General features: G+C 40.2%; 1 protein-coding gene across 9 annotated transcripts in view; it reads right to left on the reverse strand.

Annotated features, from left to right (window-relative positions):
* Nucleotides 1–16,109, reverse strand: part of tp63 (tumor protein p63) — a 66,420-nt gene extending 50,311 nt beyond the window's left edge. For 3 of the 9 annotated variants that reach the window (XM_036570347.1, XM_036570350.1, XM_036570345.1), the window contains exons 1-3: nt 15,845–16,108; nt 3,449–3,586; nt 2,482–2,611 (exon numbers count right to left, since the gene is read on the reverse strand). In XM_036570347.1, coding sequence (XP_036426240.1) covers nt 2,482–2,611; nt 3,449–3,586; nt 15,845–15,897 — 321 coding nt within the window. In that variant the 5' untranslated portion in view covers nt 15,898–16,108. Of the gene's footprint in view, nt 1–2,481; nt 2,612–3,448; nt 3,587–7,303; nt 7,456–15,844 lie in introns of those variants that run through there. The other 6 variants (XM_036570351.1, XM_036570355.1, XM_036570346.1 and 3 more) reach the window with 5 other exon arrangements.
* Between the last annotated feature and the right edge of the window lie 575 nt (nt 16,110–16,684).

The following is a 16,684-nucleotide window of genomic DNA, read 5'->3' on the forward strand; positions in this document are numbered from 1 at the left end:
ACATTCCAAATAGTTTGTTGTCAGGGAGTTGGCATCTAATTCTAGTTTTGTAGACTTGGTAACCCCAAAATGCTACAATCTCTGTTCCTTGGAGATTTTTTTTTCCCTCTCAAACCATATCCCTGACTGTACATGGGGATAAAATAAACATGTGGTCTCTTCCAGGCAGGTTCACTGTAGCTCCATAATTTTTTTCAAATTTTTGACTGGTCATTGTTTGGTGTTCAGGTGTGTATTTTTATAGTGATTTTCTGATTTATTGAAGGTCAACACACTTTTGTCTCATTTTATTTGTGTATTCTCTAATCTTGCCCTTGCTGATATACGACTGGCCTCTGCATCACCTCATGTTTACACCCCAGTTAAAAAAGGAAGTCACGGATGGCTGCTTAAGAGTTTATGAACACTATATTTCACTGTTTTAATGGAACATTCTTCAGTTATATTTTGTTATTAAGAATTTCTTGGTGTGCCAGTAATTGTAAAATGTGGTTTAGTATTTGAAGACTTATATGAAGACTTTTGTTTTCTTGGAGTAAACTTCAATTCAAGATTAGATTTTTTATTTCAGTGTGAGATTAAGCTATCTGACGACAAAGATTTTTTCATGACCTATTTACCCATCTTTCCCGAGGAAACCAATAATTACAGCGCTCACTGCATTTACTTTTTACTCCCAAATGCTCTCCCTCTCCAATACATTTAACATTGTTTTTCAATTTAACATGTCAGTCAGTCAAACGGAAAATGTGAGAGGGGACCTTTAAGAAGCTCTGCACACCAACATTTGCTACATCGCCAGCTACAGAGTAAACAGGACGCATCTACCACTACTGACCCTGACCATCCATAGTTGGCATGTTTAGTAGTTATTTAGCCTACAAACCGTAATGTATTCTTACTTTTAGTACTTGGAATACTTTTAAAAGTGGACACTTTGTACTGTGTGATTGAGAGCAAAATTTTAAATATGTCTACTTTTACTCAAGTTCCACCAATCAAAATTAAGAATGCATGTAACTTACATCAAAGAAGAAAACATCTGATTCACAGTTCTGTAGCAGGTCTGCTCCATTTTCACAGTGCATTGATCCAGTCCAGCCACCCAAATTTTAACAGCGACACAGAAATGATTTCAGCTGTGGGATACATAAGCTAAACCCTCATCTCAGTACATTTCATGAAGCACCTTAACACAAACCACAAACAAATAAATAGGCTACCACTAAGGCCTTGCTGATTATATCTGGCGATTGTTATTGGTCCCTGCTCACACGTTTCATCTTAACTGCCACCAAACCCAATCAGAAAAGTGGTTACTCGGCAGGGTTAGCTCAGTGGACCAGGGGATCCCCACAGCAATCACTAACGCCCCCAGATGTGCATATGGGTGATAACGGCTTTTACCGGAGTTTACCACTGAATTCCCCAGAAGCCAAACTGTGCACCTCACTGGTCACACCAAACAAAGCAAAAGTTTCAGACGTAGCACTGACAGAGGGATTATGTTAATTATCTCTGTCACTCATTTTACTGACTTTCTTATTTAATTGGCTGTAATTGCCTTTTCATTAAATCAGAGCCATACAGTTTGTAAAACAAATTAAAAATGTACACAGAGCTCACAGCTATAATAGCTGTGTAAAAACTGCCTTCGATTTGAGTGGGAAATCAGAAAAAATTGCCCTGCTTTGGACTTCACAGGTTAAATTCAGTTTTAAAAATGTGAAAGGAACAACATTCTTAACTGTTTCCTTCAATGGGAGCACAACTCTGAGCATTTAAATTGCATTTTGCATCTAAAGATTAAATCATGTAAAAATGTGAAATAGCTAAGAGGGTTTAAATAGAAAATAAATATGAAAATTACATTCAATATAGTTTTAATGCAGCTTAATGTAGACTACTCCTAGGGCAAATACAGTAGCTTGATCAAAAAGGATGTGTGTATGTTCTGAAGTTGCAAAACATTTTGTGGTATTAAGAAGAACATCAAAATACTCATCAGAATTGATTTCTTCACTTGAGTCATTTTTCTCCAGGCCACCTTTCTGTCAAGTGAACAATACCCCACTGAATGTCCAACTTCTCTCTTCAGTACTGATGAGTGCCTGCCAAATGTTCAGACAAACACCCAACCACTTCCTGCCTTGCGAAATTTTCTGAATTGCAATAGAAGTATTAATCCTGATGACATTCTACAAAAGTACTGCGTGAACTCATGATGCAATCTGAGCAGGAAGAGCCTACAACAATATCACAGGGTTTAGCGAGACTGCTTTGTAAGGAACTAGGCCACAAATCCTTCTCCTCTAATAATGGACAAGATTACCTCAAATGAATCACATCAGCTCAAGTAAACACTGAGGTTTACTGTTGTGATAGGATAACTGTTGAAAGCTGAGGTTCAGCTGCTGAATTGGATGGATGACTGTGAGAGAGTGACAAAGTATGCAGCATTAGGTGTTTTGTGACACTCACCGAGAGGTGCTCCTCGGACCCATGCATGGTGATGCAGTCCATGCTGATCTGAATGGTGTTGGACGGGGGGCTGTCTGTTGAACCTTCTGAGAAGTTGAGCTCAATGGGCTGCACCGAGTGAAATGCAGACCTGAAGAAAGACAAAAAATAACTTGGGAATATTTCTGGGGAAACTTTCAGGGCAGTACAAAAACTTCAGGAAAGTCTTTTTAATTTCACTGTCACACAGTTCTGACATACATGCTTCCCTGGGCATATCCGAGTGAACGTCTTTATCAACATACATTACTCTGAACACTTTGAGGACACCTCGTTTTTCAAAATGTTTGCAATAAATGAATAAAGCAAGTAATAAAGCATTTTCCTCAGGCTGCCTGGAATAAACATATTGAACAAAAAGCTGGTTAGAACTTTCTTTTCCTTTTTCCTTCCCTTTTTGTTGTGATGTCAGGTATCTAAACCACATTTGGGACAAAAGATTTTCAAATTTAAAATAACTTTTTGTTCACAAAAAATTAGTCTAATACAGTTTTCCCCTTAATCTTTGGCCAATTCACATCAATACTTCTGCTGTGCTTAGATTTTTTTCTCACTTTCTGTTTTATTAGACTAACAAGCCTAAGCATTGTATTCAGACTGTGGGTAGTAGCATACTGATTTGTCATCTTGTGCATGTTGTACACAGATAAAGCATAACACAACACCACACAAGAGAAACGAGCCAAACCATCAAAGCATCACTCGCCAGAATCGAAAAAAGTCTAATGCTGTAATAATCAGATCGTCGTTGGTGGAAGGACAGTTCAGTTTCTGTACACCTTAAACTCAAGCACACAGCACAGCAATCGAGATGCGAAGATGGATTATCAAAGATCTTTGTTTTACATTATGTTAAATCAAACATGACTCTGAAGGGTGTCCCCAAACTTTTGACAAGCAGAGTAGCTGTGTGTGTGATTGTACGCACTGGTCCAGCATCTCCAGCAGCTGGTTGAAGACATCCTGCCCGAGGATGTCGGTTCCCTGTGAGCTTGGTGTCTGAGACATGGAGGCCAGGAATGATCCCTCAGCCCATGAAAGACAAGCTGCTGGCTCCCTCAATCTACTGAAAGAAAAAATGTACACATAAAATTATGCACCTGAATGAAGACCACACAGGAATTATTGTACTGCACACACATAAATGTCGGCAGTTGGATATTTATTACTGCACTGACTTTAAAGCAATAGCTCAACGAAAAGTAAAATTTGCCTAAAAGGAGTCATCCACCTAAATCTTGAAATAGTACATCACATAGCTAAAAACAGAAGTGGCAGCCATCCTGAAGCTTAAATGTTGCCTACAGTGTTAGAAACGTATATAAACAAGTGAGTAAGACCATTTGAGATCACTTAACAACTCAACATAGCTTGAAGCAAGTTTTTGATGTTTGCATCACAATCCATAAAGTCATGGTCATCTGGAACGATAGCCTGGAACTTAGAATCAAAAAGCCTTAAAGGTGGTGAAGTGTAAGAGTGAAGCAGGTGGAGTGTAAAAGTGAGGCAACAAACACCCACACGAACATAGGCTGTTTTCTTTTAATTGCTTGTAGGACGCGAGAACAGCTCATCTACCAAAACAAAAGTGCTCAGTAAACATTACATTGATGCAATATGTAGACCGACAGGATTGTCAAGAAACTATGACTGACGAAAGCTAGTGGTACCAAATGTAGGCTTCTGCTGCAGTAGCACAAACCATCTGCCCAGAGTAGCAGTTTTTGACTTGGACTTCTAGGACCTGAGACTAGAAATCTTACTTAGCTCTTAGATATCTAGTGTTATTACTATCATATTGCTGAACTATTTAAATGGAATTGCATGATTAACAGTTAATTACATTTATATTAGTTACACATTCACTTTTAAGTCTGCACTTCTGAATTTTTTCTACTGACATATAATCTGCAGATATTTGCTTTAAAAAATGGCCCAAAGTTATTAGATTTGACTTAAATTCATATTTATTGTACTGCAGCTATGTTGATCAACCGCACTAAAATGTCTGTATTTTATTCACCATGCATTTGTAACCCTAATGTCATGTCACTTTGCAAAAATGTATAGCATGTTTTTTCACTGTTTTTTTTTTTCAAAACTGTCGAATTTATAAAAAGTTTAGAATCCACATTTGCAATACAATTTCTCACACAACACTTTTTCACTGAGCTACTAGGAGGAAATAATTAAGATACAATCACAACATGTTTTTGATCACTGTTAGTGTGGGTATCTACATAAAGCAATGTGGGTTAATGTGGGAATCTACAGAGAACAAGATGAGCTACCCATTCACCCAAAAGACACATTCTTATATGGCTCTGTAACCTTGCATCACTAATGAGAAAGAATGTGAGGTTCTTAAAGACAAAAGAGAGAATGACTGTCAGTGCAGACTGTCCTGACCCCTCTCCCTCTGAAACAGAACACCAAGCAACAGGCCAGCGTCTCATTGTTTCTGCTGAAGAGCAGCACACGCAGACGGGCCGAGCAGGATGGAATTCCCCCCACCATCTATATGACAGCAACACCACCACTGTGATTTGCAGCATTCAGTGTGTGTGCAGCTGAACTGGGCTTGGCAGGGGGCAGAATGTTTGTGTACGTGTGTATGTGTGTGTCTCTGGGCGAAAGAGAGAGTGTGTCTGTATGCGTGGCTGGGAATGGGGGTGTCAAGCCATAATCTGAGGCAGGGACGTGGGTGTAGGGCCGGAATTCCCCCACATTCTGTGTGGGCGTGATATTAATACACTGCGTGACGCAGGCATACATAATGAGTAACTTTGAAGCAGGATGTCAGCTTACCATAGCCTAGGGATGAAACTCTCAGCTGGAAAGCTGCAACTGTCCATTCTTTCAGACAATGTTAATGCAAAGCACCCGAAACAGACCAGAACCACCATGCCCCTTTCTTCAACTTGGTAAGAAAAAATAGTCAAGAAAAAGGTCAATCTGTTGTGCTTAAAGGGCCTGTATCCTACACGTCTACATTTTTTTCCCTAAGGTCCACTTATGATGTGGATTTATGTACAGTCTGTACTATTGGTACAGGTGGGTTTGTGTACAGCATGTACTATGTATAGTTATGTAACAGTCGCAATTAATTTTTACATTACCATTTTCTCTCTTCATATCACTTAGAATTAAGCGGGCTGTTTGTGTTCATGTGCCTTCAAGACAGACGTGTGTAAATGAGCTCTGTTCTGATTGACTGCCCTGTATTGTGTCTCATTCAAAAAGCAATCCATGCTCAAACAGTAATTACAGTACGGGACACACCAAGCTGACTGTCGGCTGTCGGACTCAGTCAGGCCGTTGGTGAGCGTCGGTAGCTACCTTTCTCCCATAGTCAGTGTACTGGCTGTAGTTGGTTCACATCAACACTTCTTGGCCAACGGAGCATGTTGAATCGGTGACAGTAGCCGGCAGTTAGAGAGGGCAAACAAGGAGAGGAAGGAAACCCAGAAAGAAAGCAATGCCAGAAAACGGCACTCTCAAAAGGACATGCAGAGAACAGCCTCATGTTTCAACACCAGCATAAGCAGCAAGGTGTTAGCACTAGGAATGGGCATTTCAACTATTTTGCTATTCAAATGTCCAAATATTGAAACAAAATATAACATTGTTATAAAAACACACAAATGCACAACAGCTCTAAAGGTGCTCTGATAACACATTAACATAAAATATAGTATGGGATACTCACTCATTTCATGGACTTTTTTTATTTTTTGTAACATAAGTAAGAAAATGCGACCGAGCATTTTCATTCATTGTTTATTGTGCAAATGTCTGCTTTTATGCAGCCTTGTTACCCACCCAGCGCCACCAACATCAGTTCACCTTCAATTTCACACACAAGATTTGGCTTATATATGTATATTTGAAGCTTATAATACATTCAAATAATATATCTTTCAATTTTTACGCTGCGGTTTTACAGTTTTTAGCCTATTGCCAACTCCTACTATAGTGTCATTGCTTTGGTCACAGGCGCATTAAGACTTCTGCTGTAGTCTTTTTGGTGTATTCGAGTGCTAATTTTCACAGGAAAGAAGAGGCAACGAAGAGCTGACGAAAGGCGATGATCAGTTGGACATAGTTGCTGCTAGTTATTAAAGGTCGGCTTTGTGTGTCCTGGGCCTAAAACTTAGGAATCACTTATACCTGAATGGTCAGGCCAAACTGATAGTGATGGTGTGGAATAGAAAAATAATAAATTAATTACAAGTTTTATTTGTTCTGTATTTAGTATGAAGACAAATATGTTTGTTTAATGTCTTACACGCTCCAAGTGTCTCCATTTTATTAAATTTTAATCTTCACAGGCACAGGTCAGTTGTAAAGTCTTTGTCTGACGTCAACCGTCGGCCGATATGGACGTTTTTAGATTAGGCTGCTGTTGTAATCTGAACAGACATTTGAAGCGCGTAAGACATGAAATAAACATATTCTTTACTTTTTTTTTGCTATATTAAAGGACCCCGTTCAGTAGCTAAGCTAAATACTCCACTGTAAAACTGAATATTGATGTTAGTGTACTGATACGTTTGCCCGTTAGCTAACTAGCTAGCTAGCTATCTTTAGCCTGTTTAGCCTGCTATATACGGGCCCAGTTTTTAATAATAAAAAAAAGCTGTCGGCCCCTCAGTTTAAAAAAGGTGGATTTCAGGACCAAAACTTTCCGTTTTATGACTACAGATAGCTAGCTTAGTTAGCCTGTTGCACGCTGTATGTCACAGAACGTAAAATATCAACGGCACAAATTAGGCTAACAAACCTTCTTTCGTTCCAGCAGCGAGTCAGAAACAGCGGCTGTGTCTGTGACGTGATACACGCCGCTTACTCAGTTTGTCCTGAGGCTGGAGGACCCTCAGTCATGTCTGAATCTCACGCCTGTATTGCTAGCTAAAACACTGCACAGCTGAATGACTCGTGCCGTTTTTGAGGGCAGAGCAGATGTATCCTTCGCTGACTACATTTCCCAGCATCCTCCGTGTCAGCGCCAATGCGTAAGGAAAAATAGGAGAAAACATTAACACTGACACAGTGGACGAGAGAAAACGGTTTGTGTAGAAAACAGTGTTTTTTTATGTTGGTTATAAAAAGTTCTGTATGCTAGCTAGCCTTCCTAAAAGACGTCAACAGACAGCAGTGAACTGTTGGTATCTTGGCAACGACGTGACGTATCGCTGCCTTCGGAGCGCGTCTCAAATGTAATTCGGTCGCGTGGAGCTTCATCACAGCGCTGCCATGTAGCTAAAGCACTGACCTATGAGAGAGCACAGTCAGCAAGGCACCGAGACAGCTGCCTTCAGTTTAGGACACAACCAGTGGAACGTTTCTGCGACGCTTGTGTTTTTGAACGCCACCGTCAACAACCGTCAAAACCCTGTGTTGATAACATGGGAGCGCTCTGCAAACGGCAGCACTAACGTAAGAGCACGGTATTCCGTACACTTCAGTATTCCGTACACTTGCAAATATTTCTGTCTGTGTAATAAAAAACACTTTCTTGACATTTGTCAAAGATGCATCTGAGACATTATCATATATCCCTTTTTCCATCAAATCGGTTGGAAAGACCATCTAACCTGGGTTTGGACATCAAATCTATGCAAATAGTGACCGACCCCCCAGCGCCACACGAACATGGCGGGTGGGGAAACCCAGGGATGCGAATGTGAGTGGGGTGGGGAAAACTTTCACAGCCAGTTAAAATGCATTTTAGCACGTTTAATCATCATATTTAACACTACAACGAATATTAAACAATGGATCATCACCATGAAACGCAGTATGTTTAGTACTGAGTTGTTAATCTAAGTTTACACCGTCAGCTAAGTGACCTTAGCAGACTCCTTTCAGCTGCGCAGCTTCACAATACTGCCTCAATTTACTAGACTTTTTTTTCATGGTAGCATCATCCATTGCACATATTGTTCATAATAATTCAATTTTATAATCAGTATAATCAGTTAATGTCTATTTTTATGCAATTAGATTTCATAAAACCTCAAATAAAATGCAGGGAAAACACTGTACGGAAAACTGCTCCTTATGGGGAAGCTGGTGTACGGAGTACTGACTGCACAAACCGATGAGACATGACGTTCTTATTTCTTTAAAAGTATTGGTCCAAATGTGACCAATCAAAGTGCATATTGGTTGCTAGGCGGATTTTACAGAGTCCAACCAATCATTACATCGTGCATGACTTCGGGTGTTTTCGCAATAACTACTAAAACGCGAAAAATGCCGAAATACTGAACGGAATACAGTGCTCTTACACGCTGTAGAAGCGGGTTGGCTCCTGATTCTGAATTTAGACGCGATTCATAATAGCTGTGCTGTCATGGAAAACATCTTCAGTTTGAAACGTCTGAGGATAAATGTGAATGTTGCGCACAGTCCGGCTAAAAACATGGGCAGCTCCCTTTGTGTTAACAGACAATACTGCTTGCTGGCTACACTTTCTAGCTGTTACTAACTAGCTAGTTAGGTTACAGACAAACACAGTTACAAGTGTGTATAGTCTAACTAAACACGTTTGTGAAAATATACATTAAAACCCCCGTTATGTGACATTTAGCTGCCAGCGGATATGCTAATATCATTGGCGGTAGCTTAGAAAACTCTGGCCTCTTCCCATTTGCTCAAATGCTCCATCTTAAACCATTTTGGACTTGCTCGGGAGCGCCTTCTAGTGTCTGAGAAACCCGGAAGACATTACAGAGTGGTAATTCTCCTATCTACTTATAAGTTCTCTGTTTACACTTCTACAACAACAATCAACACACCAATATACAATTATAAAAGGCATAGTTCTGTTTGGATGAGCCGCGTTCTAAGCCTTTGTAAAATACATGACACACACCTATGACCGCAGTTGTCAGAACAGCTGGATCCTGTATTACCTTGTGCTGTTAATAGAATAACCTTTGACTGTAATGCTGCTTGCATGGACCACCAAGTATATTGATGAAGTAAGAACCCGTTTTTTTGTTTTAACTGAGGGACTTACAATTTATTTTCTTAACTAGAACTAGGCTGATCAGCTAGCTAACAGGTTAAAAGATTGCCAAGAACCTGAACATAAAGCACCTTTTTCTCACCTGGAAGAGTGAAAATTGGGGTATATTCTGTGCTTGTAGTTATGATGTTGGTTTCAACTACAAGCAAACATGAAACATAGTATGGGGGAAATTACAGTCTGAGTAATTTTCCTCTTTACTGCTTATCAAAACAGTAGCTCCACGTTGCCATGTCTAACAAAATCTACACGCTTACATGATAAATATTCTGATGAACTGGTAGCCTGCTAAGAAAAATGTTTTTTCAAATATAGGAGCAAATGCGAGCGTTTTGGTCGCACTGTAGAGCTGTGTATAGTAAACATGCCTGCACAATGTAGTTATGGTCCAGCTGCAAAGAAGCACACAGTGTGTACGATCTGGACTTGGCAGGAGGTAGAAGCAACAAGAAAAGCGTGTTCAATTCCCCTTTTAATGCTCAGCCAAAAAGGTAGGTGTGGCATCAGCTTAAACTACTGAACTAACGTTACCATTTGTGCACACATGGATTCTGAATCCATGTTGGCCTAATATGCAGTCATGCCTGCTTCTGAACACCGCAACAGAATAAGCATTAAGGGATAGGCCTAAGACTGGAAATACCACAGAATTAACACTAATTCCTAAATGATGAAGGGTGAAGACTGGCAGAGCAGCTTCAATAACATGGAGAACTCTTCTTTCTCTGCTTAAAAGGTTCCCCAAAAGGACAGCTCAACAAGAAAAGCATGGGCAATCCCCTTTTTTATGCTCAGCCAAAGAGGTGTGGCACAAGGTGAATGCTGGGGTTGAATTACTCAGATAACGTTGTGCTGCCAAGCCTGTCATGGGAGAGAAAGCATCTTTCAGGCCTAATGTGTGCTCTAAGCCTCAGCTGCAAACTGTAATGCAGCACAGCGGAGTCTCACAAGTGCCTAACCTAGTAAGTCCATCATCCTGCATCCACACATCCATCCTTCATAGTTGACATCTACACCTAGGTAGTTGTAAATGTTGTCAGTGTAAAATTTGTAGCATTGTTTTTTGCAGACTTGCATGGGAGATTCTGTATAAATGAGATAATACATATCTTGTGCAATGATGGAATGTAACTGCTTATTCTATTTTCAAAGACCCAAAAACAACCTTTTTCCTGATTTCAGTCAAGGCTTTCAACCATCTACAGTGAACAAAATTACTCAAATTTCCTACTTTCTGAAGTTCGCAGGCAAAAGTAGTAGGAATGCATCGATATTGGAATTTTGGACCAATACAATATCTGATATTTTTCATATACATGTCTGCCGATGGCGATATGTAAACGTGTATAAAAAGGTGAAAATTAGACTGCTTCCACCTGGATTATGGAGAAATGTAATATTTATTTCTGTGGGGTTACAAATGCAGTAAAATGAATAAAATGCAGATATTTTATGCAAGTTACCGTCATCGCCCAAACGACCTGCTCTTCTGTAGTACAGTAAATATGTCATCAAATATTAGTTTGAAATGGCAGTCAAATCTAAACATCTGTCCAGTGCTGATCCTTTTTTTAAGCAATTATCTATCGATACTGATATTATTCCGATACTACTGTGCATCCCTAAAAAGTAGTCAGGTCAAAAATGTTCCTCAAGTACTGAGTTCCCTAAGGAACTAGTGGAATGTCTTAGTACAGCAGTATATTTGTTAGCGGCTATTCTTCTCTTTTTGGGAACTCTGGGTGGCTAAAGCTCTAAAGTAAGAGGTGTGAGCAGCAGCAAAGCAGTCCAGGTGCTGAACCAACAGCATACAATGAAAACTAAAAAAGAAGGGTTTAGGAACTAAATGTAAATTAAACAGAACAGAGGAAAAAGTAGATTATTTTCTTCACATATATAAGGGCCCATATTCCATATCTTCCCTCCCCACTTAAGACTTTTGTCATAATTAATTTTTATATGACTGCTTTCTAACCTCTCTTTATCTCGAAGAATTAACAAGCTGTTTTTGTTACTGGGCCTTTAGGACCAATGTATGTAATGAGCTCTGTTCTAATTGATCCTATATTGTGCCTCATTCAAAAAGCAGTCTGGGCTGAAACACTCTGTGTTACTTTAACGTGAATAGGCGGAGCAAAACTGCTGTAGGCCATTGAATTCAAAGCACGCTGTTTTTGCAGCTTAGGGGGAGTGAATGCTATGAATGGAATGAAACGTTTTAAACAGTTTATGTACTACAACAAAGCCTTCTATTTCAAAAAAGTGAGGAAAGTTCAGTCCATGATACAGTCCCTTTAAATTACTCAGAAAAGTAGCTACAAATCCATCAAAATCTTACTTAAGTACATGAAACTGAGTCAATTGAAATACTACCCACCTCAGAATTTTACATTAGTAAACAGCTCAATCATAGGATATAAACAGGTGTAAGCAACTCAAGCAAAGTGTTTATATCACAGGGAGCCGAGGTTTCATTTATAGTGCGCTGAGAGTCTCCTGAGTGGCCCATCATTTATGTGGGCTCTAAATCGGATCTGCCATGTGTTACAGCACTCTATACCGCGAAACAAAATGATACTTATATACCGCAGGATGTAATGGCTATTAAATGGCCTAAGGTCCCGTTCCACAGGGATTAAGTGTCTGTACTTCTCATTTATATGTTATTGCATTTAATATTGTCAACATTTCAGGCCAGTGAGAACACCAGGATTATATAGGTCGCTAGCAGGTGCTGAGTAGCTACTTTCTCATGTCACACGTAGCGGGGGGACATGTTTTAGATTCACTGCTGGAGATCTGAGAGCTCGACTGACAGCCCGGTGTCATGACATCATCATCATCAACCCTGGATGGAGACGGAGGTCCAATCAAAGCGAAGGAAGGATGCAGAGTGGAGAGAAGGTCAGACAGGAGGAGGAGGTAGAGGCCTGAGCCGACCCTATGAGCCCCCTACAACGCTGGGATGTTGCCAGAAACACAATCCAGTTGACGAGGAGTGTCAGCCAAGAACGACATCATGGTCCCACAAAAAGGTACAGCACCCACTCATGGAAGCATCCAGACCTTTTACATATGATCCACGTGTTGAAGATTTACAAGCACAAAATGACAGAAGTTTATGGTCAGGTTCTCTGCCATAGTCTTCCACTCACAGCTGTTTCATTTATATTAGATTTGTCATGTGGACACGCCAAAGCTTTGGTTCAGTGTAAGCTCACAGCTGGACCATATGGCCTTGGTAAGGCCTTATAAATCAATCAAAGCAGGTAGCCCACTAGTGCATTGGCAGCTGCTGTCGATGAGTCATGCTGTTTTTGCATAGAGTGACTACTTAAGCCACCATGTAATTTCGGCTCAATCACATTGGCGGGCACGTTAGCATTTCCACTGAATTTCCTTATCAGCTCGTCTCCCTGCGTAGTTTGTTTATAAAATACTTGCTGAAATCCATCCATGAGAAAGCTATTTAAACTTTACGTTTTGGTTACAGGCCACCACTTTAAAAACGGCTTGAAAACTTCCTTGGAGACAATAGTCATCTCATCTCTATTTTTTCATTGTGGTTATTTTCTGCACAGCAGAACACTCTGGTGTGTGGTGGGTTTGATCTCTAGTGGGAGCTGCTGTGGGGGCGGTGGGCGGCTGGTATCCGGTTACTGAGGGGGTTTTGTATTCAGCCTAAGGGGGGAAGGTGCACTGCGTCCACTTAAACGCAGACTGGGCCTCTTGCAGACGGGACGGGGTCAAGGGTCGCGGCTAAACAGGGCCGCCCATTGTCTCCTGGCAGGTTGGTCACATCTAGCGATGAAAATGCAATCAAAACAAACAGAGCCTTGAGATCTGGGGGTTAGTGGGGGGCCTTCTCCAGTGACTTCATTAATCAAAAGCCAGGTAGTGTTCAAAGAGATCAGACCCCCCTCCCTCATCCCTCAAACCAGCGGCTGCAGGACACACATGAAGGCTCAAACAAAAGAAGAGCAGCCCTGGAGGTTTCTCCTCCCCTCAGTCGCGTGCTTTCATTGTGCCCAAATTCAACTGACAGAGGCAGAGAAAAAGTCTGAATGAACTCAAACAAATGGCGGCTTCCATTCACGCTGCCACAGCACTTGACTTCTGATTTATGGTATTTATTCAGACTTTTCTCTAAAGCAGTATGGTTTAAGAAAAAAGGTAATTTTATGTATTTTTTTTTATTTCATATTTGGGGTAAAATGCACATTAAAAATGATAAATAAACATTAATCAACTCACATATTAAGCAAGCTTAGTTTTCTATATTACTAGTTAAAGACCTAACATTGTATTGTGGACATTTGTTTTTATTTTGCATGTTGATGTTCAGTTTATGCAACACTGAATAAATAATAGGATATTTTTCAGATGGAAATGCAATGAAATAATGTAGGTATTAACTGATATTTACTCATTTTAATCTTGATCGGCATTGCTGTGAATGGCAATGGTATGCTTTAGTAGTGAGGAATGTGTAAAGCCTGAAATGAAGTTGGTCTCTTTTCCTGGAGAGAAAAGAGGTTGAAGGAAATTGGAATGGACACTAAAATAACAACTGCAGGTATAGGCACCTGTGATCAGGGTCAAGTATGCTCAACAGTTCAAGCACACAAGGGAAAACGCACCTGTGTCAGTAAGACGGAGCACAGAACAGTTTACAAGAGTGATAAGCTTTTCAATAGACTCTCATTTGTAGATTCAGATGTGTTTTTGTGCTTTTTTACAGATAATTATGGTTTTGGTTAGGATGTATTTTTTTTTAGAAATCTTACATGACTGGCTGGGTTCAATCACAGATTTTTTTAAAAGTTTAATCTGTTCCCCTTTCTTAATGGCAAAGATTTAAGATATATGTTATTATTAAGATATTAAAAAGTAGTAGCTATCTAATAGGGGCCTTTTTAAAAGGAAATAAGAGGAGGTGAAAACGACATTTACATTTTTCTTCAACATTGTTTGTGTTTCATCATTGTTGGAACAAAATCTTGTATCACAAAAAAGTAACTTTACAGGTGAAGGAGAAAAAAATCAGAAATTTCAGTGAAAGTCTATGTAACAAGATTTTGTTCTAAGTCGTTATGGAGCATTTCTATTGGTCCATTCATCATGAAATATTAACATAATATAAAGAGCAGCTGGTATTTTGAAATTCTGCAAAAACTAAAAAACAACAAAAATTGAGATGCAAGGGTGTGTTACGACAGTGACGGTTTGTAATGCTTGAACAGAACGCAGAGACATTTACATAAGATGTAAGCTGTTAATCATTCTCTTTGAGTGCTCTCACACTTTTTCATAAAAAAAACTTAAAAGGATTCTTACTTCTCTTGAGTCAGTCACAGATTATGTTTAATATTGTCGCTGTTGGAACAAAACCTCATATCTCCAAAATAGTAACTTTACAGGAGACGGAAAAATGTTCTTAACTTATAATGGAACAAAATGTAAAAAAAAATATTTTGACCATTTCTGTTGGTCCATTTATTATGAATTACACAATATGAAGGGAGGCTGGTATTACATAAATAAAAAAAGCTTGACAGCAATGATATATTCCATCTTCTTTCATGCCACTGCAAATGTGTAAGATAATATCTGCATACTTAATAATAATGAACCTCACGATTTCAGGGGTGGTTTAAAGGGGCATCTTAAAACTTGCATTGGACATCATTACTGAAACACACATGAACACAGTGGCAAAGTGAGAACAGGCCTCCTTGGCTAGCTCTACAGCTGCGCTTGTTGTCCAGCTTTGTCCGGTTCGGCGGCAAAATGTTCAGCGGCGTTTGAACACTGAGCGGACCAGCAGGTTCAGGGTTTCAAGTATCTAGTCTGGCTGCCCAAAAAGCTGGACACTCCCATACACTTGCATTGTTACCATAAGAACATGCACCTATAAATATCAGTGCCCGGCAGCAGCTGGAGGCACAGATACAAATGTTTGCATCTCCAGACACTGCTCCACAGTCTCAGACTAGACAGCTATAACTTCCGCTTTACACAGAAATAGAACAGAACCAGGAAAGTAATACATAGTGCTGCCCCAGTTTCGGACTGAACAGTGAGCCAAGCCAATGCATTTGTTTTTTGAAACACCAGTATACAGGCAGAAGAGAAATTTCGCACAACCCACCTAGTTCTGTTACTGACTAAAACTGAGCATGTATTCATAGTCCACAAGCTGTACTGCACTAAATTTGATGACGCTGAACTTGACTCGCAACTAGGCATGAATATTTGAAACTAACAGTGAAACACAGGTTGCCTTACCGTTGAAAGGCGTGTTCTGGGCAGAACTGTACGGCTGCATACGGAGATGTCATACTGCCAGACTGTGATCTTCTCGAAAGCTATCAGCGAGTGGCACAAGCACATCTATCAAGGCGACGTAAGAGGTCAGATCTAGGATAAATAGATACGAATATAAAAACGACTAAACAGCAACAACAAGAAGTTGTTTCGGACAGATTAAAGTGCAGATAGATCAAGTGCACAGGAGTGGCTCAAGTGTGGAAGATGCTTTGATGGGTTATTCTTTCTACGGGCTACAAGCTGAGGGGCGGCGTCAATGCCAGCCTGCTGACCAATCCCTAACAACAACTGGACAGGGTATCGTACTCCCTCAGTTGCTAGGATATAGATATGAAGCAACACCCCTAAACTGTCCCCCACCCACTCCATTCCTGGGCTATGTCCCCAGTGATGGCTGTCTAAGCACTGTACTGAAAAGCTAACTCCGGGCCCCATTTGCTGCCTCCACTCTCTCTTCATGATCCCCAGATCTGTCAGCCAGGCATTTACAATTGCATCACTCCAGCTACTAAAGCACCAGTCTGGGTTGACCAGGTGAAAAAAATGTCACATCAAATGGCCCACTGTGCCTGAGGTGGTTTGTCAATAGGAGTAAAGCGTAGGCCTGAAGGTTTAGCCTCATTCACCTACCCCCTTCCTCTTACTGCTGACATGTGCTTAGCACAAATGCCTGAATGAGTTCATGCTGGTGCTGATAGGTAGATAAAGGTCTCATGCAGAATGGTACGTGATACATGCCTTTTGAATTGATATGTAAGCCTAACTTCTTTCTCATTGTATTCAGCTTTCCTCTTCATT

Source organism: Colossoma macropomum, unplaced genomic scaffold (assembly GCF_904425465.1).
Source record: "Colossoma macropomum unplaced genomic scaffold, Colossoma_macropomum, whole genome shotgun sequence".
Classification (NCBI taxonomy): domain Eukaryota; kingdom Metazoa; phylum Chordata; class Actinopteri; order Characiformes; family Serrasalmidae; genus Colossoma; species Colossoma macropomum.